Raw genomic sequence first — 22761 nt, 5'->3', positions numbered from 1 at the left:
CAGTTCTCAGTCAAGATGAGTTTTTCATCATGAACGCTGACTCTTCAAAATCATTTGAAAATTGATTAATTCTGATTATGAGAGACTTGGGCAAACTGCTTTCTGTATTGCAGATTGTATCATAGGGTGTAAAGTACACGATCCCCATAAAAGGTAGCAGATTGTTGTTGTTTTGTTTTGTTTTTTTCTTTTGTAGTTTCCAAACTACTGCACATGCTGGAGGCCTAAATCCTTATCTTGACTTGGGTTTTGCGATAGGTGACTGAGCTTCATTGCATTGTAATTAGTGGGTGTGCTGTAAGAACAGTTTTAGAAACAGTATTTCTGCTCAAAGGGTTTGTATCACTGAAAATTAGATTAGCACTACTGTATAGGAAGTGTTTAAAGTGGACTATTGTGTCCAAGGCTGACTGCAAGGAGAGGATATTCCTGTTCATTACCTTCTTATTCAGCAATGGGTCTTGATTGTTTAAGCAGTTTTTTTTTAAATTAAAAGAAAAACATTTGTAAGATACTTTTGTAGATATTTATTGTCTGATTTAAAAGTGCAATATTTTGTTTTGTACAGTGTTTAATAAAGATTTTGGGACATATATTTTTTCTTATTACCAAAATTTCTTATTCATGTTTTTCCTTTATATTTAAAGTTTTTGAATGTTAACACATAGCATTCCTTTGTTGCTTTAATTTTGTCTTTGGTTAAGTATGCATGCTATACAGAAGCCGTGCTGTAAATGTTTGTTTTGCAATTGGCATGACATTCCTCGGTAGCTTATTTTATTGCTATTCCAGTAACTGAAGATGTTTAATATTTAGCTTTCTTAAACTTAGTTTTGATATTTCTGAAATAAACTCTACTTTGATTATTCAACAGCATGATTACACACAGATTGTTTATTACTGTGATTTTCATGGCAGCTGTGCTTCTCTCCTAAGTGTTACATAGGAACCTATTATTTCTATCATTCCACATATTTCAAAACTAAGACTAGGTCTTTCTGACAGCTTCTCAGACAGATTCTCTTCTTTTCTACACTGCTATTAAGAGGTGACATGAGAGGTAAGCTGACTGAAAAAGGGTAGAGGAGGTTTTTCTATGCCAAAATCCAAATAAGCTAAATTCATTCTTTCTTCATAGTTTTTATTCTTTTTGGTAGTGTACAGAAAGCACTTTTAGAATAGCAATTGAATCCATTAATAACATTCCATTTTTGTGTCTTGGTTTAGAGTGACATCATAAAATGCTTCTTTTTAAGAGCTGTTACTTAGAGGAATATTAGTTTTCCAAATTGCTGTTCATTTTGTCTGCAGTTCAATAATATTCTGCTTATACAAAAGTGACCTTAAAGACTGAATATTGTCTGAAGCTTTAAAATATCATTTGATGCTTTTCTGAAAGCATAATCTTCAGGGTGTGGCCCTTTCAGATATAATGTAGTAAAGTCTGCTCTCTTTCACTACTAGATTTAGGGAAATGCATCAAGCAAAAGCAAACCAAGAGGGAATAAACTTCCCCCTGCCCCCCCAACAACACCCTATTCTTCCCTTGGCTGAAAATCCTCAAACACATCTGCAGAGGATCAGTTAAATGTATCTGAATATGCCCTCCACTTCCTATTAGAATTTATTGCAGAGTGCTGGTAGGTGGCAGCAAATTACTTTCCTTGACTTACTTAAGCCTAGGAAAGAAAAAAAAAAGTGACTTGGGGAACTATGAAAACAGCTGTGAAAATTACAAAAAGCATCTGGGCTCACTGGTGGATCCAGAGGAGCCATTTTCAGCATAACACATGCTCATGTGTTACTTCATGGGTTCAGATTGTATTTCTCAGTGTTGAGTCAGACTTTTCCTGTCCTCTTCTTAGGGCGACACAGTTTTTTGTTGTCCTTTTGTTGCCCTGTCTAAAACATGTCTGTCATAACTGGGAAAAAATAATCATCTTTAGAGGTAGAGAAGTTAAATGAATTGTTCTTTTCATCAGCTGATTAAGTCATAGCACCAGGATACAAGTCATCTAAAAATGGTGATGCCCTAATGATGACTGGAGGAGCTGTGTCTTGCAGTGACTTACACAGAGCTAAGATACTCGGTTCAGCTTTTTTCCATTGCATTGCATTGCTTCCCGCTTTCACCAGTTGTCCACTACTGATCTTAGTCCTTTTATTGGTGATTTAGTTTATGATGTATCAGCACACAGTTCTTCAGAACCCAACTGATTCTCCTATAGCAATGAGTACCAGATATGCAATACAAAAAAAAAATCATACTGTACTGCAGAGATAAAACATGATAAGAGTGTTAATCACTGGACTATTTGTAAAGACTGAATTAAATCATGAACATAATGCAACAGTTTATGTAGATTTACGAAAATTAACATAAAAGATGCATGGAGACAATACTTAACCTCTCATATGGAAGCATAATTCCTGCATGTACAATTTCTATAAATAATTTGTTCTCTGTGTATTTGTAACAAATCTTTGAAGAGCAGGCAGCCTGAATCCTGACTGTGTAGAGATTTGTGTGACTGCTTTGATATTTCTTTTAACAGAGTTCCACTAAGCTTTTCTGTTATCTCAGCATATACCTTTATAGTTTTCCTGCTATTTCATCCTTCAGCCTTTGCAGTGAACTTTGGCAATGGCGCAAGGCTACTCAGCTTTAGAAATCAGATAGCAGGATTGAAAGCTACTGTGAACTGGCATCAATTCTTGAGCTGCACTCTGTCTTCTTCACCATCTGCATCAGAAAATCTGAAAACCAATTATCTGTGCAATCTGTTTGTGGAATTTGATTAAGCACACACTGAGCTGATGAGGAGACATCTATACTTAGTGTTTTTATCAGCTTTGTTTTCATTGGAAGTCAGGCTAAAAATGCTCTGTCAGGGAAATCAGAGAACAAAGTCTAATGACCTGCTTTATGTCTGCATGATTTCAAATATGTGTAAAGAAAAAAGAACAAAGTTACTTCACACACTTTTCAAATTAATGAAAAATAATAAAAAAAATATAAAATTTTTAGAAAGGTCTAGGTTTCATAGGATGCTATCTTATAATACTGGATTTGGATAACAAAACCTCAAGAAAAAAAATAATCAGATCATTCAAAGTATTGCTGAGATGGAAGGTTCTAGGAGTGAATTAGTTATGGTTTTTTGCTCTACTATGAAAAAGGCGCTATGATCAAAATGTATTTAAGTTATATTTTTGCTATTCTACAAATAATTTGATTTGCTAAAAATTTTGGGAAAAAACAACCATGTACCTATCTGAGCTGGAACATAATAAAACTGGGAAGTCCAGGAAATCCAGAGGACTTCTTATTCCTACAAAAATTAGCTAATCTTTGTTAGTTTTGTAATAAACTTCACTGATTGTTTTGATTTTCTTTAAACTATTAGTTTTAATATTTTTTAAATCAAAATGAGCATTATTTGATTTGCTGACAGTTTTATCTAAGGAAAAAATGAACTAGTAGCAAAATCTGCTTGAAATAAAACTTTTGAATATTATGACACAACAGCTATTTCCTTTGGAACATGATTACCACTTGATTTAGAAATTTCTGGAGTAAGCTGGCGGAAGAATTTGTGACCATGAGAATCTGTGTTTACATAGATGTATCCTGGAGGAGATGGATAATTTGCTGGGCACATCTCTTGTTTCTTTAGTGTATATTCTGTGCGGTACATAGTTTCATCTTCAAAAGGAGCTGAATTAGGAAGTACAACATGTAAAGGCTTGAAACTTTGAGCTGGAATTATCTGATGTGGTGTGTAATGAGATTTGAATGTAGTTAAATCATCGAATTTTCCTGTGGGTTTTGGAATTTCCTCATGTTTTTTAATAATTTCTTGCCGACAGCTGTCCCAAGCTTGAAAGTCGTCTTTTGTGGTAGTATTCCCTTGGAAAGGAGCATTGGTTCTTCTTCCATTAGAAACTGGTCTTATGGGGACAACCGGGGAAATGTCATGTTTAACATAATCAAGATGGCTTGTGGAGTGGAAATCCATGTTACCTGGGGGTGGAAGGTATTCTTTTGTTTTGCGGACCTCGGGCAAGGAGACTGACCATGGCTGAAAACGATCCTGGAATTCAGTGAGCCCATTAAAATGAGCATTTGACTCAACTTTAGTGTTTTCAGGCCTGCAGCTTTTTGCAAGTTGCCCAGGTAGCCCTTTAAAATCATTCCGGTGTGTGGTGAGGTCTTCAAAGGGTTTGTTGCTTGGCCTGTATTCTTCTTTTGATCTTACGAATTTTGGTTCCAATTGATGAGCAATATAAGAAGTGCGATGGCTAGTAGTACCATCAAAAGGTACATCAGAAAGCTTGGGCACACAAAGAGGTTTAAAACTTTTCCTAGGATTCAATTCCCTAGGAACAAAGTCATCCTGGAATGTAGTAGAATTTCCAAACTTCTCTGTAGGTGGATGGTATGTGTGGTCCACCTTATTAGGTTCCCTTCTTTGAACTCCCCACAGCCTATAGTCATCTTTAAGACAAAAAATATATAAATACATATATATATATTTAGTATAAAGCTCTATAACTCTTGAGTGTTCTTTTAAAATTAAGTCCTCCTTTTTCTGTTATTAACTCTCCCAATCCAAACAAAATGGATATAAATGAGAATGGTAATGTTATCTGCATGTTTGTAACATGGCAAATATATCTTTCTGCTGTTACTGGAATAGAACAGGCAGAAAATTCTACTTAATTTCCAGCTACGCCTGTTTCTTTGAGGAAAAAAAAAATGTTCATGTCAAGATTAAATGTGTGTTTATACACAAAATTACTGCATACAGGTATAGATAGAATACCTTATATTTTACCTAGAAATATATGGCAGTTATATAGGACCCAAGGGAACTTGGCCCATATTCACTGCTGGGAGGGACAACTACCTCTCATTTTCTTCTTATCAGCAGTGCAAAAGCTAGTTAGGATTTTTTTTTTTTTTGCTTTGCCTCTTTTTTTTTTCCCCTATTTGATTTTATTTTTTAAAGAGACTGTTCTTTTAGAAACTTTCAGTATCCAGCCTAAAATTCTTCACAGGGAGTTAATGCCAGTTTGCTTTTTTGCAATCACTGTAGTTTAGTTTCAGCAGATTTTCACTCGATACTAACTCCCTTTTGATCAGATAGGCACCTCTTGAATAAAGCAGTTTCATGACTAATTTCATACTGAGAATAGACTAAATTAGACATTATTTTATAACTTCTTTGTACTTAAATGTATGTAGGCTAAATAGATTATCCATCTTTATAAATATCTTTTAGAAGTAATAGACAAAATATTTATTAAATGCATATACATAGGCATAATCATATATAAGCTGGTAAATTATAAATCCCTTTTTTCTCAAATTCTATCCTTCTGTTTCTGTTGCAGCAATCCCTCCTCTGCTTGCATCACAATAAGGAGTCTAATTTCCTGTTTTAATAGCTATATCTGGTTCTTGATAACTCACCATAATCTTTTTTAATACCATTGGTTCTCATAATCAGATGTATACTGATTTTTTTTTTATCCTGGCATCTCATATATTACCTACTGGAGATGCCAGGATAAAAAAAAATCAATATACATCTACATGTAGATATAGATACATACATGTAGATCATATATATTACCTACTAATGATCTACATTTATATACTTGTAACTGGAGGTTGGGGTATATGTAAAAAAATCAGTTTAAAAATTGTAGAAAATTGTATACATGTATAAATATATACCATGGTCACTTGTGAAAAGAACTTAGAAGTAGTTCCTTTGTACATATTGTAATACAATATTAATGGGAGCATATACAAGCTACGCAGCACAGGCTTTTGACCTACGCTATGGGTAATTGCAGTAGCAGGTGAAGTTTGCCCAGACCACAGAATAGAGGAGGTACTTTCACACTGATCACTCCAACTTCTTACATAATTGATTTTTTTCTAAAGCTATCTGGGCAGTATATTTGGAGGTGTAATTACAACCTCTAGGATTTCCTCACTCCTCCTCACCTGGCACAATTTGTGTATGAGATACCCTAATAAATGTACATTAGAGTTTCTCTCCTTCTAGCCAAGGAAACCTGGAGAAGGCTTCTCCTATAGAAACGTATAAATATCAACTTTAAAACTGCTGGAGTGCTGAACATCTAAAAGCTTTCACCTGCTTTCTACTCATCTCTCTACTCATCTCTCTGGTGCAAAGTAAGAAATTCAGTTTCGTATCTTGAATGCAGGAGATTCAGGATACGACCTTGTCCTTCTAAAGAAGGCAGATGTTATTACCTTGATAGGTTGGTATGGTATCCAATTTTCCTCCTGTAGTGTGTTTCCTCTCTAATGGTCTTACCAACGTTGCTGGTTGTATTTTATGAGCATTATAATCTTTCTGATATGTTGTTCCCAGTTGTATCTCTCCGGTCTGTGGTTTATATTGTTCTGGTACCCGAAATGGTCGCTTCACAATATCATATGGTAAATAATCAGATCTGAATGGGTGGAAAGGCAACCACTGGTTAAAAACTTCTTTTTCCAATAGAATCACTTTTTAAATTTTTCTATTACATGAAAAAGAAAAAAAATAAAACGTTTCTGCTGAAAAGCCAATTAGATGTCATGATAACTGAAGGGCCAGACCTACTTGCATTGGGCTTTCTCACAGTCCTAATCATTTAGAATATTTAGAATAAAAATATCTTTGCAGATTAAAGTACGCTGTAAGGAAAACAATTTTTTGTGTGTTTACTTCACTACCTTTGATGACATTTTTGAGGTAACTATTTTTACACTCATTAGTAGTACTTTAAAATACTTCAGGAGAGCAAAAGATAGCATGATTGCATTTTGAAAATGAATGCAATAGGATGTCCAGTTCCCCTTAAATCAAAAATATGAGAAACTTTAAAATACAAAGTAGCTGTAAAACATATTGCCTAAAAATGTTTACTTAAATGTAGTGATTCCTTCCATTTTGCCACGATGTGCTTGATACACTTCCTTTGGCTTAAGGCTCTGGGGAGGAGAGATGTTGCTGTACTTGGGATATTTTTCCACATACTCCGTTGTGAGGTACGGCTGCTGTCCAGCATCGTAAATCCTTGTGGGTTTATGAGGGCAGCGATGGCGCCTGGGTAAAACACATCAGATGGGATTATTTTCAATAGTTTAAAGAGGAAAACGTCCGATCTGGGAGCAAATAACAAGTGAGGAAGAGCAAACATTGAGTAGCCTGAGATTAAAATCTTTACTGAGCGGTAAAGGAAAATGCAAAATACTGTGCTGTCACGGGTCCCAGAGCACAGCACCCTAACAGAGCAGCACTCAGTATCACTGTACCTTAGTGCAGAATACGCAGAATGGATAGAGTTCATCTCAGTCTTCTAAGCAAGGCTGCCAACAAGATACACTTTCCTTTTTCTTTTTTAAATCTTTCATTACATCATTACTCTATTATTTCTAAGAATAAGTACCCTGCTTCACTCCTTCTCTGACATCCACTCTTGTGCTTATAGAAGACAGTATTTTATACAGGTTTGCATGATTTTTCTGGTGTGGTCAGTATGGAAACTTAAACAACCTATATTTCAGATAAATCTTCCTCTTTCTTTTAGCTTTCATTAATTCAGGAATCTAGATTTTTTATGAAAGCAATAACAGAAGTGCAGTAAGTGAGGAAGTGCTGACTCTGAAATCTCTTCTAGAACACGTATGTGTTATATCCAGGTAACACTGCCAAGCAACCAGTATTCCTCTAAACACAGAAACACTATAGCTACACCAAAGCAAACACAATATGCTGTTTAAATAACTTCTTAAGATTTTGTTTCCTGCAGAACCCTCTATGCTTATTTTAAGCTGTGCTTTCTGGTTTATTCAATAATTAATACTATAAACCCCAGTATTTAAGCTGGCATTGAGCTGGGTTGGAGTTAGCTTTCTGCTGTCAGACTGTCCTATCTCACCATCTCTGTACTTGAGCCTAAGTTGTCTCTGATATTTAATCATGAAAAAAGGTGTTCTCACTCTTGATCCATCTAGGCCCTTTGAAGTAAAGCTGTGGGGCAAACTACAGCCATAATCTGTGGCCGCGGATGAGAAGGGCGGCTCATGTCCCGTGTGGAAGCGGGGGGAAGGAGTTTGCCTGGCTCTAGAGGAGTGCCTAGGGAAGGTGCCTCTAGCTTCTTGGTCCTGAAATATATCCACTTTGGGGATTTTAACCTTGAGTTTAACCTTCAACCTGGAATTTTGACTTCACTGCTGTGAGTACGAGCCCTCGGCGGCCCCTCCGCGCTCGCAGACCTTGCTGCGCGCCCGCGGTCGGGGAGCACTCGGCGGCGCCAGAGCCCCCGCGAGGCCCCCCGTGGCCATTCCCGGGCGTTTCCTCAAACACCTTTTTCCCCTCGGTGGGAATCCCGGCCCTTCCGCCGCGCCGGGCCGCGCACTCACCCGCACGTGCAGAGCTCGCACAGGCACCGCGGCCGCCGCATCCTCCCGCCGCGGCGCCGTCGCCTAGCAACGGCCGCCGCTTCCGCCCGACGTCACGCGCGGGGGCGGGGCCGGGGCGGGCTGCCGGCTTCCGGGTGCGTGCGGCGCGCGGCGACGCAGGTGGGGACACCTCCTTCCCCCATCCCCCTCCCCCCCCCGCCCCGCTCCGCTCCGCGCGCGGCCGCGGCGGGAGGGGGCGGGGGACGCGCGGCGGGGGACGCGTGGGGTGCGCGTGGGGTTGGCGCCCCTCCGCGGCCCCGAGGGCCCCCGTCCTGCCCTGCGGGGCGGCCCGGGGCTCGCGGACTTCCCTGCGGGCGGCGGGGGCACCGCGAGGGGCGGCGCGTTGCGGGGCGAAGCGGCCGCGCCGCAAACGCGCTCCCGCCGCCCCCGGTGCTGAGCGCGGCGCCGCGTCCCCCCGCCCGCAGCGGGAGCGCCATGGTCCTGAGCGGCGCGGCGAGGACGAGCGGCCTCCAGAGGAAGGCGGGGAGCATCAGGAACATCTGCATCCTGGCGCACGTGGATCACGGTGAGCGGGGCGCGCGGGCCGGGGCCGGGGCCGGGCCGGGCCGCCTTAGTCCCGCCTCGGGCAGCTGATGCGGAGAAGTGACTTTCCCAAATGTCCGCTGCTTCCGTTCGTCCCACATGAACCATCCCTCATTATTTCTTAGAGCCTTACATTTTGGTCATTTGAGTTATTTTCACCTTCTGGAGTACTGATTTTGGTTGATGTTGATGTGAGTTAGAAGTTTGTGCAAGGTGAGTTACAGTTGCGTGTTGAGTTGATAGAACTTCGTTATGCAGGTGGAAGTGGTAAATGCTTTTGTCAAGGAATTAAGTTTACCTAATTACAGAATATATCAGGGTTTTGAGGTGCTGCTTGCCTTCTGACTGCTTTTTCTGATCATAGTAAGGTGGTGTCCAGTTTACTAAAAGCAAATTACAAGCACATAATATAGGGGAAATTGAGTTGTTTGTTTGTTTCATTTTTTAACTGCTTTGTACTTTCTTTTTTCAAGCCTTTATTTTTTTATATCTCAGAACATTAGATGTTGTCCATGTTCATAATGTTGTCTTATCCTTCTCTGGTTGTATATACTTATTTAAAGTGTTTATTTTTTTTTTTCAGGCAAGACTACTTTAGCTGATTGTCTGATTTCTAGCAATGGAATAATCTCCAGCCGCTTGGCGGGAAAGGTAGAGTGTTGCCGTAATCTTAAACAAAATTCTGGTGGGTATGTACTCTTGGTTTGTAGCTCGGGGGATCAAGGAATGAAGCTTGAAGTCTCGCTAGGTCATATTTTCCCTCAGGAATACTCTTTGACAGTTGAGAAGTAATTTGTGAAGAGAAGTCTGCTGATTTGTCACCTCTTTTTCTGCTTTGTACTCAGCTGAGGTACTTAGACAGTCGAGAAGATGAACAGATCCGAGGAATAACGATGAAATCCAGTGCCATTTCATTGCACTTTGAAAAGGGTAAGTTATTGATGCTGGCAGGTATAAACTTCAAGATTTTTACTCATGTTCTCTTTCTTTTTTCTTTTTTTTTTTTTTTCTTGTTGAGATCTTTTTATATGTAGCTTTCAGAATTTTTTTCATGTTAGGGTGTGACGCTGCAGACACCTAGACTTTTTAGTTAACAATCAATTAGGAGAGTCAAGTTCTATCTTAGTGTTAAAGAAGTTACATTAAAAATTTAAAATAAGCAAGTCAGAAGTTTCCTGCTGCGTATTTATGTGTACTCTGCAGTATTCTTTGATTATTACTTTTCACAGTTTCGTGAATTTCAAAATTTTAATCCTATACTGTATTTTTTGGTGACTGCTGGTTCATCATGTGGTTCTGTGCTTAAAGCACTGTAAATAGCTTAGTGGAAAGTTTTGAAAACATAACTGCTACTGCAGTTCTTAGTATTAGAAACTAATAGTAGCTTAAACAGTATAACCAAGTGACTGAAATAAATACTTTTGAGAACTGTTTTGTAATGCTACCTTATTGTTTGCTCCCAGGTGATGAGGAGTATCTGATTAACTTAATAGATTCCCCAGGGCATGTGGATTTTTCTTCAGAAGTATCTACTGCTGTCCGACTCTGTGATGGTTGCATCATAGTGGTGGATGCTGTTGAAGGAGTCTGTCCACAGGTGAAATAAAGTATATTAAATACATGAAGAGTATAGAGAAGAGAGAGTAAGCAAAAGAATGCTTATATGTCTTAAGTATATAGTTAGAAATAAAAGGTAAACTGATTTAAGAAGTTTTGTGAAATTTTCCATAAATATCATGCGAATGAAAGAAGACAGCGTTTTGGTTTTTTTTCCGCACTTGCACTGAAAAAAAGAAAGAGTAACGTTTATTGGTGAGTGGGTGTTGAAGCAGTGAGTGTATCTTTCTGATAATGGCGTATTTGCATAGGGAAGAATAAATGTTTAGGGGAAAATTAATCAAATAATGTTTTTATGTGTGTTTAGGGAATTGAAAGTGAAAAAATATTCAAAAAAGCATTGTGATGGTTATGTTTACTTTTTCATGGTTCAATTTTGAAACTTGGTTTAGAAACTGTGTGTTAGGAGCAGCTTTATTGCCATAAAAATAGTCTCCTCGGAATTCTGTAAAAACTAACACTATATGTGATCGGAGTCAGGGTTCTGGTTGACATTTCAAACCAGAGTCTTATTGTAAATTTATTTACATTTTAAAATTATGTTGCCATTTTCTTTAACCCTACACTTCTTTTGTGGGATTGAGCTTTCTGTGGTGGATTTAAAAACAACAACAACAACAAAAAAACCTATTTCTTCTTAATAGACTCAAGCAGTTCTACGGCAAGCATGGCTAGAAAATATCCGTCCAGTATTGGTGATCAATAAGATTGACCGTTTGATTGTGGAACTCAAGTTCACCCCTCAGGAAGCCTACATGCATCTGAAGAATATCTTGGAGCAGGTATTCACGCTCTACTGCCATGTTCATGCAGCAGCTTTTGTTTTGTTTGTCTCCTTCCCCTTTTTCTCTCAATTGAGTGACACTGGGGTTTTCAATGGCTTATACCTGGAATAAATATAGTGTAGTAGAAGCAGTTTTCCTTGCGTTGTGAGACCAAGTGCTATCATGCACATTCTGCACCTCAGATGGTACTGTAGAAAGAATATGAAATATGTTTTCTGGGAAAATATTGGTGGGTGTATGCAGAAATGAAATTAATTCATCTTTAAAGCTTTAAAGCTGTAAATTAAGTTGCCTTTAAACTTTATTTTCAGAGTTTTCTGTAAGCGCTTGTCAGCGTGGGTTACCCTTGGCCCTTGTTTCTTGCTTACTTGTTGAATGTAATGAGGTTTTATGTCACCATTCTTTATTTGGAGAAACAAAGTACATTATGTGTGATAACCTATATCTGAATCATTCCTCATCACACCCCTACTTTCACATGAACAGGATTAGATACAGAAGAGCTTGTGTTTAAAATTGCGTTATGAATCCTAAGCATGGCTTTTCAATTTATTAAACAAAAAATCTGCTTTTTTTTTACCCTTGGCAGACTTGTGTTGAATTGCATTTTAGATGCAGTTGTTGCGAAGGAATGAGTAAATCTTAGGATGTTCTTACGTACCCTCCCATAGGTCAATGCAGTCACAGGAACGCTCTTTACCTCTAAAGTACTAGAAGAAAGAGCTGAGAAAGAAACAGAAATTGCTTCGGATTCTGCACCAGGAGATCAAATTTATGACTGGAGTGCTGGCTTAGAAGATACTGATGATTCCCATCTTTATTTCTCACCAGACCATGGAAATGTGGTGTTTGCCAGTGCAATTGATGGCTGGGGTTTTGGGTAAGTCTGAGATTTAGATACCGTCTTTCTATTATATTATTACTGTAACACCTTAAAATGTTGTCAGTTGCATTATATTTTTAATGTTTTTTTTGTGTGTGTGATGGGCTGCTGTGTAGCTGTCTGTTCTACTATATCATAACACTGGACAACTGAAAATAATACTGACTTTGGCACCTGTCTATGGAATTGGCTGCTCCTGAGCAGGGACTTCTAATTTATATTGCAGCTGCTAAGCCAACTGTACTTAGGGCCTAGCCTATCAAGGTGAACTTAGTGTCCCATTGATTAGTGCAATTTAAATGGAGTAGGCTAAAAACTGCGGGAGTGCAAGAGCTGTTTCACAGGAAGATTGTCCCTCCTAGCTCCAGGGACAGTGACATTCATAACAAGCGTAACAAGATGGACAGCTGGCAACAGGATATGAGTTTCAGCTGTCCAGTTCTGTCCAGAGCAGAGCGCATTCAGGGTTATGGAATTTGTTTGATCTGCTATTTCTCTACTAGAGTTCAGATTCTTCTTGAAATTACGCCTGTGTTCTCAGGTGTTAATACTTACCTGTCATAATTAGCTTTTTTTTTTTTTCCTGTTATTTTTCTTCTTTCAGGTGCATTTCTTATCTCTTTTCACATAACATTTGCACTTCTGTTTCAGCAGTTATTGAAGACCATTGCAGAGAATTTGAGGGTAGAACATTTTCAGAAAATTGGCTGTATTTGAGTTTGCTGTCAGGTCTGTTTTTCAGTCCTGCTCTTAGTAATGAGGTTCAGAGGGCAGCAGCCAGCTGCGAGGGTTGCACATACTGATTAGTTGCCGCAAGGTGGAGTCCTTGTCTTTATCCTGAGTACACAATTAGAGAAGTGTGCTCTATAATTTAGTCCACATCTTTATTTTTTTAATGGTTTTGCAATATTGAACTGTAGCATTTTTAAGTCAAGGTCAAGCTTTCATTTGAATTTAAGGTCCTTTCATACCAGATGCGTGAGGGAAGACCTTTCCATTTATGTAGAAAACCTCATCTAGCCTTCGCACCTTTTGTGGTCCACACATGAGCACAGATGTTGTCTGAACTCCCCCAGCGTACCCACAATTGCAATTCTGCAGTACTACTCAGTGCTTGGTGTCTCTGCCACCTCACAGCACAGAAAGCCAGCGCTTTGCTGGTTGGATTTCCTCCAGCTTCCCGTCCTACTTGGCGGAACTGTCTCCTAAATCGTGTGTAGGACGGGTCTGATGCTGAACATCCCTTCTGTGAGCTGCTCCCCACCTGCCTCGACCTAAATTCTCCATGCCTTACCTAATTGCCTGCACACCCACCTAACTGTGCAGTGTAGCCTTTCCCTGTTATCCAGCGCTCCGTAACATTTCTCCTTTTTCATTTCAAGAGCTCAGTCTCACCCTCTGGTCTCTTTTGTTGGAGAGAAAACAGGCTGGGCATATGGCAGTGTGCGATGCGCTGGCTCGTGCATTTAGAATGTGCGTGTGAGAAGGGGAGCACCCGTGAGGAAAAGAGCGTGTGAGGGCGTGGAGCTCGGTATGAATGATGCGTGGCCAGGTTGGGAGGCAGCTCTGTGAGACCAAGGTGCAACAAGAGAACAAGTGCTGAGTTAGAGGAGTGCGAGGGGATGTCATGGCTGTGGGCTGAGTGCGTTAAAGTTCCAGCTGGTTCCAGTACCTGCAGGTAGATCTATCCTACATCCACGTTTTTGTTTTTTAATGGGAAACTACACTGTAGGACTTTGATCTTTGTACTCACTACTGATGTCAGGCTTGTGCTTCTGCCTAAATTCCCTCTTTAAATTCACTGTCATATGATTTAAAGAGATTAAGTTCAGATACGAGATGAAATAAATCATATGTAAGAGAGAGAACTGGAATCCCACTTTGCACAATTAAAAATCCCTAAAGAAAGGGCAGTGTAAATCACTCTTAATGCAGTGTGTCTGTCTGTCCTGTTTTTTGTCTTTCTGTGTACAGGGGAAATAGTTTTGAGAATAACTGGCTGCAGAAGTGATAGTACTTGCAGTGCCTGAATGACACCTGAGTCAAATGTAGTAATGTTAAGAAAAGCAAAGCATTCCTGTGTATATTTTAGCTGAATGTATACTGTAGGATTTTTCTAATTTTGTTCTTCTGACTGTCATCTTGTTCTTTAAGATCTGTTTCTCTGGGGCAGTATTGGTATTCCAGATCAGTTAGAACTTTGGTACGCACTGCATTTTTTTTTTCTTTTGGCATGAATATGAGAATAAAAAAATGTATTTGTTAAGATTCTCCAAGTGTTATTTCTTTTCTGTTGTATATATTGAAACATTTCTTAGATTGTCTTAATTGAATTATCCCTGTGTTAGACTGTGTCTCAGCCAGAGACTACATGATTTGGTATTTTTTTCTTGTTTCGTGTAAATCAGGTACCCAGTACATAATAGTTTGATTTATATTAGACTGTTTTCTGTCCCACACAATGTTCCTACAGCTTAGACAATATGACATGAGTCCTATCTGGTAATTTTCTGACGTATCTGTTCTTATTCTCTATTTTTTTCTCTCCTCTGACATTGTCAGAATGTATTAACATATTTCTTGAAACTTAGTGAAAGCCTGTCTTGGTTGCTGATACCACTTGGCAGCTTCTGGTGAGCTGGTGGGTCCTGGTTCAGAGAAATCATGTAATGGAAGAAAAAAAGCCTTTTTCTTAATTGATTTTGGGAGATAAGTCTGGACTGCCAGCAATACCATCTGGTGAAATATGGATCAGTGGAAAATTTTCTTAATTATGGCAGGCCTTGACTGTTGGTAGATGTTTTGGGGTTTTGTTCTTAAGAATGTTATGATTTGTTGTGGAAGAATAAGTAAAGCCATTAGGCAGTGCCAGTCTGATGCCGTGCTGAGATGAGTACAAGTGCTTTTCTCAAAATCTTCAGATGTTGAAAGAGTGCCACAAAACACATGCAGCAGCTGCTGACACAAGAATCATGGAGTTTTTCTCATCTTTCAACTTTTGGGGAACTACTGGAAAAAAAATTGCTTTGGGCTCAGTTCAGGACATACATATCTTTCTGACATGAACAGGTGCTTTAGATATGCAGAAACTGCTGAATTTTGCAGTTGGAAGGACAGATTATTAAATTATGTTCTGATTGTGAATGTCTCTTTTTCTGTGTGTATGGGAAGAAAATATGTGAAAACAAAGTCTTCTACAAATACTCATTGAACACTTTCGGCGAGGAAACCACAGAAGCATCAGAACCCCTTCTAAGGTTCTATTAAGGTTCTTCTAAGGTTCTACTTCTAAAACTCTCAACCCACAGAATTGTCTTTTCCTTATGGCATTATGTTTTTACATTTTCTCTCCTTGGCTAATTATTTAAGCAATACTTCAAACAAGGAGTGGCCTAAATAGTTGATTTAAAAATATTTACCTTCATTTGACAGGTTGAGCTCAAGTGTGGTTCCAAGGGTATTTGATATTTGATATTTCAAAGGATTTTGATATTTTGATTTGATATTTTAGCTTCTACCCTTCTGATCACAGATCATAGTTAAATGCATAATGTGCATTTCATAAAACAAACATGAAAGTCACGGCTTAGTATTTAGAAGGTTTATTTTATGACTTTCATTTTTCACTCCAGGGGTAGTATAAAAGTATTTCAGACAAATAAGTTCAGTTTTTAAGCTGTCTTGAAACAAAAATAAAAACAAATACTGCTGATGTTTTTGAGCTCTTAATACTGATTTTTTTTTTAAGGTGTAAAATAGCGTAAGCTCAGGTGAAGGCAGTAAGGGAAAATAGGAATAAAATATGGATTTGTGGTTTGTATATGATTATTTTATAAGCTATTGCTTGTTTGGTCTGATAAACACATCCAAACAGAAACAGCATTACAGTTTAATCACGAGGCCTTTTTTTTTTTCTCTCCTCTCTTTCAGGATTGAGCATTTTGCCAAACTGTATAGCCAAAAGATGGGAATCAAGCCTGCAGTACTTCTGAAGACTTTATGGGGAGATTATTATTTAAACACAAAAGCAAAGAAGATAATGAAAGGTGATCAGGTAATTTCTTGGGAAGGTCGTTGATGACCTTCTGTACTTTTCTTTGTTGTGTAGTTTGAAAATTGGACTCTGTATGTTTTTCAATCAGAGTTATTAACCCACTAGGATACCCTTGCATCAGCCCTTAGAGACAAGATCATTCAAAAATTCTTTAAGTCAGATCTCATCTAACATGCTATACATATTCACATATTCAAATCACATATTCAAACAAAGTTTCTTAATAGAGTATGAATTAGAAATCTTGTGTAGTTATCTTTTTCTGACTAGTTTGTTTCCGCATAAAGGCTTTACCAGTTCCTCGGAAGAATATTTAGTTTAAAGTCTAGCCTAACAGCTTTTGGTAAAACTGAGGCATGGCTAGTAGTTAGCTGTATAATGCTTATTTTATGTTTTACCAGTCAAAAGGGAAGAAACCCTTGTTTGTGCAGTTGGTGCTGGACAACATATGGAGTCTGTATGAATCTGTTATGAAAAGGTGAGAACTTTGATGTTTTCATGGAATCACTTACTAATTGGTATAATGATTTTTAAAATATTCAGATCACTTCAAAACACAAAAGGTTGTAGATGTGTTAAAAATTACTGGTAGTCTTATTTTGTCTTTTTTTCCCCTCCCTATAGAGATAAAGAAAAAATTGAGAAGATAGTCACCTCATTGGGATTGAAAATCGGTCCACGGGAGTCACGGCATGCAGACCCTAAAGTCCATCTTAATGCCATTTGTAGCCAGTGGCTACCAATATCCGAGGCAGTCCTCTGTATCCTTAAAGACAAACTTATTCTATTGGCAGTTTTTAGATTTCAGAGCTTGCTGATGTGTTTCAGTATGTGACTTGGTATAATTTGTTTTCTTTTTCATGCCTATCATAATTTGACCTATTTTCTCAGTTAATACGTCTATCCGCGTATTTACATATCTACAGTTATTTTTACTAGGTTCATGTTCTACAGCCATGTTTTCATTGGAAAATAACTTATAATGTAAGGAAATATTTTTTGTTACATAGTTTATATCTAAATTTTAGTATTGTTCCTGAAGGATAAGCTAATCTCCTGTTTATAGTTCTATTTTTTCCATGATTTTTAATAAATTTTAAACACAGCCATTTGCAATACAAGATCAGCCTTTACTGTTTGTTGTCTGTCTTTGCATTCTCTATTAAAAAATATATGTACACATATCAAATTGTTCCTAATATATAACATATAATGAACATGTAATTATTCAGCATTTTTTTTTCGCACAGATATACTGAAGAATGGCTTTTGCCTGAAAGTGATTTTATTCTCTGGTGGTATGCTTTGTTGTGGATGCTGCAGTGACTGTAGCCTCCCTTTGAGAAAGTGTTTAGGAATGACTGTATTTTAAATTTGATTCCTACTTTAGTTTCTGATTTGATATTCTTTCTGAATATTTTCGTGTTATATCTTAGGGTGATGGTAGTGTTGGACTTACATGAAAGCTCACTTTTTGTTAAGATCCAAATTAGTGAGAGTTTCATTTGGAGAAAAACGTAATCGCTGGAGTAATAATGTGTAAAAGACAGTAAAGAGGGTAGTTTGTTTTTCTTGTGTTTTCTCATAATAACTAAAGATGTTGATGAATCAGTGCTGTGAGTGAAGCTAGGGAGACATCTGCATAAATTTAAGTGAGGAGCAAATACCTCACTGCAAGATTAAGGAGAGAGCTGCATGGTTAGAACTGAGAGGGAAGAACTGATTAAATTTTAGCAAAATTTAGACATTAAAACTTTGTGTGACTTTATTTTATTTTTTATGCCTTCCATAAGTTTTATGTCTGTGTGTATGCACGTGTATTCATATATATGCATAGTAACTATACATACATATGAAGGGTGGGCCACCCCTTCTTAAATCTGTGTTCTGCCTTTGGGCAGATGCCAGGAAGGGAGCTTGAGAGGGAACTGTATGCACCATAAGAGACAGAACTGGATTTTAGTTATCTGTTAATGCTGACAGTGCACAATATTGTTTACTTAAAGAAACAAACATCTAAAGCATTTTTCTTACCTTTTATCAGTAAGCAAATATATATCCTTAGCAATATGTTTTAGCCATGGTGTGTAATAAACTTCCCAGTCCCCTTGACATCACTGCTGAGAGAGTGGAAAAGCTGATGTGTGTTGGAGCTAGAACATTTGATTCTTTACCACCAGAAACCCAGGAACTGAAAAGTGGTGAGTAGCTATTCTCCAATTAACATGATAGCTACAAAGATCTTTCTCTTTTGGTTGTCTTTTGTGTTTGAATCATAAGATGCATTGTGACCCCTACTTAGATTTAGAATTAATTTACTTGTAGCTTGATTGATGTTTACCAGTGACATGCCATGGTATAATGTCTTTTATTATATGTCTTTTTTTTTTTTAATAGCCTTATGTTTTCTTTTATCCCCTATAGCTTTTAGGGAGCTCAAGCTGCAGCTGTTTTTAAGTCTGAGACTGAACCTGTTTGGGCATTTAGGAAGGGTTAGTGATTAATATTTGTACTTAGTTCTAACAACAGAATTTCACACTGTACTAAATGCAGGAACACTCATCATATGCTCATATTCTCTTTTTATAACTTTAAATTATTTATAAATATAAGCTCTGCATGTGTTAATGTATGTAATGTCAGAAAGATGATGATGTCTTTAAAGGGTCACTTTCTAGTGAGTCTGGTGAGTTTCTTTAAGGAAAAGCTGAAAGAAAACTGAGAACTGGTACATATTTAGTAGAATTGGAAATCCAAATTTCAATTGATGTTAATGTAATGCTCCCACGATGGGGGTGGCCTTATAAAGACCTGTTTAAATGGATACGTGGAGAAAAAATAGGCCTTGCATATGACTTGGGTTTTTGGCTTTATAACTAGGCTGCTGTTTTATTGTAAGGTATCTAATATCGCGTGATATTTCAAGAGGTAGTTCAATAAAAATGGCTTCCTGAGAGTAAGGAAACGTATATTTTAATCCTCTACTGAAGGCAAACATTGTATTCTGCAAACAACATTAAACATCATCAGTATAAGCTAACTAGAAGACACCTGCCTCTATGCTGGGACCTGCTCTTAGTTATGAAAATAGTGTGCCTGAATTTAGTGCATGTCATGGTACACAGTGGTGGACTTGCACTTTCCCTAAATAGTTTACAATAGCAAGATTGTTTAGAGTGTGAAATAGTTTGCAATTGTTAGATTCTTGATGAATTAACTAACTTCCATTTTTTTCAGCTTTTCTGAAGTGCAGCAGTGAAGTAACAGCCCCAGTTATTGTCTTTGTTTCCAAAATGTTTCCTGTTGATGCGAAGACATTGCCACAGAATAAACCAAGGTAAGAAAATGTAATACTCGTCTGATCTATATTGTGTACCTTCAAGAAACAATGATTCTGCTTGCTTAAGTAAATTGTTTTAGTTCTGAGGAAATAGTACCCCAATGTTAGAGATATTGTAAAGCCTTTTCAGGAAATAGAACTTCTCTAAATGAGTTCTCTTTTTTTGTATTAAGCACCTTGAATTTTATCTATATTAGTATTGAATCAAGCAAATAGTAATTATTTAATAATCATAATTGTATAGCTTATTTATATTTTTAATACCCTGAATAATTCTTTCAATAAGAGCATTTTTTCTTCTGGGAAAAAATGCATTGCATTTATGGCTTGTCCAGGCACTAGATGGTGCTGTTTACTTTGAGTTGTGTCTATTCATGTATCTAGGGCAGGAATTCCTGCTCAGTGTCCCTGTAGGATAGCCCTGGTGGTCCTGCTTTGTCTGCCGTCTTTGACGTGGACTATATTAAGGGAGACATACCTCACCCCTGCCAGCCCTTCTTCAAATCTTGCCTTTCTCCCCATTCATTCAGTGAATTGCAAGTTAGTGTCTCATTTCCTGGTTTATATGAAAGGTGTTTCTTTTGTCTTTAATATTAAAGTTATTCAGTTGGTTGCTAATCAGACAATTTTAAAACAAAATCACACAACTTTCCCTGAGATAACCAGTTACTATGAGCACCATGTAATTTTGCTGATGAGCTAGTGTCAGTAATTTACTTGAGAAATGACAGTTAAATTCCATTTTTGAAAAGTATTAAGAAATATACATTTAGCTTTATTACTGTTTTAATTGTAAGAATCTGTAGGTGAGCAATTCTTGAAGAACTCGGGAAAGGAATTTATTATAAAGAGGAAGGAAAGATGTATCAGTGAAACAAAACATGCATGTGTTTGCTTAGATGTAATTCTTGAATGTTTGTTTTGAATTATACTGGCTACTATGTGCTATTTCCAGTTAAACACAGAAGCTTGTTCTTAATTAGAATTGAGCTGAGGCTGTATTAAATATGTGAGATCCAATATTTAAACTATGCAATTCACAAGGACACATTCTTATGCCTGAACCCAGAGAAGAATAAAGAATACCTACACTGTGTGGAATAATAGTATTTTAGAAGGGTGGTTTTATAGTTAATAATTTAAGAGCACTAATAAATATTTTATGTCTCAGAATTGAATGCTAATTTTGGAAGGGCCATAATTTTTGGTGTATTCTGCAGTTTCCTGTTCCAAGGTAGTATTGGGGCATGGTGCCTTTTGTAATATCTTTAGAAATGCAAACTGACTTTGCATCTTTTATAGTTGCTGCATTTCTGCCATCTGCTTGTCATGTTGGTTTAAGCACAGCTTGGTAAAAGCGAAAGGCTCTTCAAAGTCCAGTGTGTACAGTATATGATAAAGAAGGATGGATTTTTAATTAAGGCAGACTCCTTAGAGACTTTGGTTGGCAACAACTGCCTGCTTAGAAGGTGACTGTATTTACAACTTTGGCACTTTTGGTATAGAATCACTTCATTTTCCTTTTGTTTAAATAACAAAATTGTCATCTATTAAAACATGAGAATAATGACAAGTTAATTGTTCTCAGGTTACAAGTAGTTGTCAGCTTAATCTTACATTGGGAAAATCTGAAATTTGACTTTTACCTGGTCATGTCCCTCTGCTTTTGCCAGATTTTCTCAAAGAAACAAGAACCGAGTGAATGTATTTGCTGTCTTCTAGTTTCTTCTATCTGAATCGTTGAAATTGTTTACTAATTCTAGCCAAGTTTGACAGATGTACAGTTTTAAGAGATATCAAGTCCATAGGCTTTCATGAAAGCGGGTGGTTGGGCGGAGTAGACAAGCAGATTGGGGCCCTTAGTCCCAATAGTCCCTTAGTCCCACTGTAGTATGAGCTCCTGTGTTTTATTAGATAATCATATATTAAAAAAGAAAAACAATAGCAAATATGGCCTGATCAGCTTCTTTTGGAGCTGCTTGGTTTGTATGATAGGGTTGTTTTTTCTTAAGTACTGCTGTGTGCAGAGTTGGGTGTTTACATAGCGTACGCTGTTTCTTAACCCCTTTTTATTAGTGTTTTTCATTAGATTGCTCTCTAAAATGTCATGTGTAGATATATAAATAAAAACTGAATTTGGCACACTTGCGTACAGAGTATAAGTGTTTTTCATGAGCTTCAGAATTCCTTTTCTTACCTAATCCAGTAGAAAAGAGGAATATTTATTAGACCTAATTGTGATCCCTTTCAAGTAATTTTCAATATTCTTTATTTAACATAAAATACAGAAAAACATGAATTGGGTATCAAATGTTTGTATTTGTATCAAATGTGTGTAATAAAATCCATTACTACTTCTAGTTACTCTTAAGTGGTTATAAAGAACCTACTGACCCAGTAACCTGACTACTAAAATTATATGCCATGACTGCTTTAAGGGATATAAATCCTTTGATATTTTCACAATTTTCTTCAAGATAATCTGAAAAGTATTTCTCTTTCCTCAGTCAACTCAAATCAGTATTTTTTTTTCTTTAGGTGCCACCATGAAATTAGCACTTTCCCACACAGTTCTGGATGGAGTCCTTAGGGTAGTTGGTACTTGATTTTGCAGTACAGCTTGTTTGCTTGTCTGAAACCAGGAGATTGTGGTGTACTTAATCTGTTCCCTTCTGATGTTTCCTAAAGCTTATATGGGAAGAAAAAAAAACAGAAAACATAAATCCTATAATATTATCTACCTTTTAGCTTAAAAAAAAAAACCTTTGTTTTTGTCAAAAGAAAACATTTCTAAAACTCCAACGTCTATAACAAATTATTATCTTCTTGTATGTAAATTAATCTATATGTTTAAAGGCCATGTGACTTTCAGTGGCTTCATTCTGATCTAAGGCCATCATCTTCTTACACTAATAGTTTGTGTTAGACTATAGTTAGCGCTTAAGACACGAGTATGTCACTAGTCATCTGCACAGCCTGTCAGGTTTGCAGGTTAACTTCTGAGGGTGGCATCTAGTTACATAATTAACGGAGCAATATGTGCTCTTT

General features: G+C 37.4%; 2 protein-coding genes across 3 annotated transcripts in view; one reads left to right on the top strand and one right to left on the bottom strand.

Moving 5' to 3' along the window:
• Window positions 1-3474: 3474 nt before the first annotated feature.
• SAXO2 (stabilizer of axonemal microtubules 2) lies at window positions 3475-8497 on the bottom strand. The gene is made up of 4 exons (XM_010213972.2): window positions 8453-8497; window positions 6954-7133; window positions 6293-6495; window positions 3475-4498 (listed from the first exon to the last, which is right to left on the bottom strand). Exons 1-4 carry the CDS (start codon window positions 8491-8493, stop codon window positions 3516-3518), a joined length of 1407 nt encoding a protein of 468 aa, XP_010212274.2. The 5' UTR covers window positions 8494-8497; the 3' UTR covers window positions 3475-3515.
• Window positions 8498-8916: 419 nt separating this feature from the next.
• EFL1 (elongation factor like GTPase 1) overlaps window positions 8917-22761 on the top strand; it is a 73238-nt gene continuing 59393 nt past the window's right edge. For both annotated transcript variants that reach the window (XM_088540004.1, XM_088539998.1), the window contains exons 1-11: window positions 8917-9017; window positions 9618-9685; window positions 9880-9964; window positions 10498-10631; window positions 11296-11433; window positions 12108-12316; window positions 16250-16373; window positions 16775-16851; window positions 16998-17134; window positions 18452-18574; window positions 19611-19710. In XM_088540004.1, coding sequence (XP_088396130.1) covers window positions 8927-9017; window positions 9618-9685; window positions 9880-9964; window positions 10498-10631; window positions 11296-11433; window positions 12108-12316; window positions 16250-16373; window positions 16775-16851; window positions 16998-17134; window positions 18452-18574; window positions 19611-19710 — 1286 coding nt within the window. In that variant the 5' untranslated portion in view covers window positions 8917-8926. The remainder of the gene's footprint in view (window positions 9018-9617; window positions 9686-9879; window positions 9965-10497; window positions 10632-11295; window positions 11434-12107; window positions 12317-16249; window positions 16374-16774; window positions 16852-16997; window positions 17135-18451; window positions 18575-19610; window positions 19711-22761) is intronic.

Source organism: Tinamus guttatus, unplaced genomic scaffold, assembly GCF_059628265.1.
Source record: "Tinamus guttatus ecotype Peru unplaced genomic scaffold, ASM5962826v1 Tinamus_guttatus_pri_ptg000004l, whole genome shotgun sequence".
Classification (NCBI taxonomy): domain Eukaryota; kingdom Metazoa; phylum Chordata; class Aves; order Tinamiformes; family Tinamidae; genus Tinamus; species Tinamus guttatus.
This window is presented reverse-complemented; position numbering and strand designations above follow the sequence as displayed.

What these genes read in the sequence shown, in the direction of transcription:
- SAXO2 (XM_010213972.2), bottom strand. Translation starts at nt 8,493, where the DNA reads ATGCGGCGGCCGCGGTGCCTGTGCGAGCTCTGCACGTGCGG. An exon ending in TGCGAGCTCTGCACGTGCGG is followed by an intron (nt 7,134 to 8,452) that starts GTGAGTGCGCGG and finishes TGTTTTACCCAG; the next exon opens with GCGCCATCGCTGCCCTCATA. An exon ending in TACCATACCAACCTATCAAG is followed by an intron (nt 4,499 to 6,292) that starts GTAATAACATCT and finishes TTTGTCTTAAAG; the next exon opens with ATGACTATAGGCTGTGGGGA.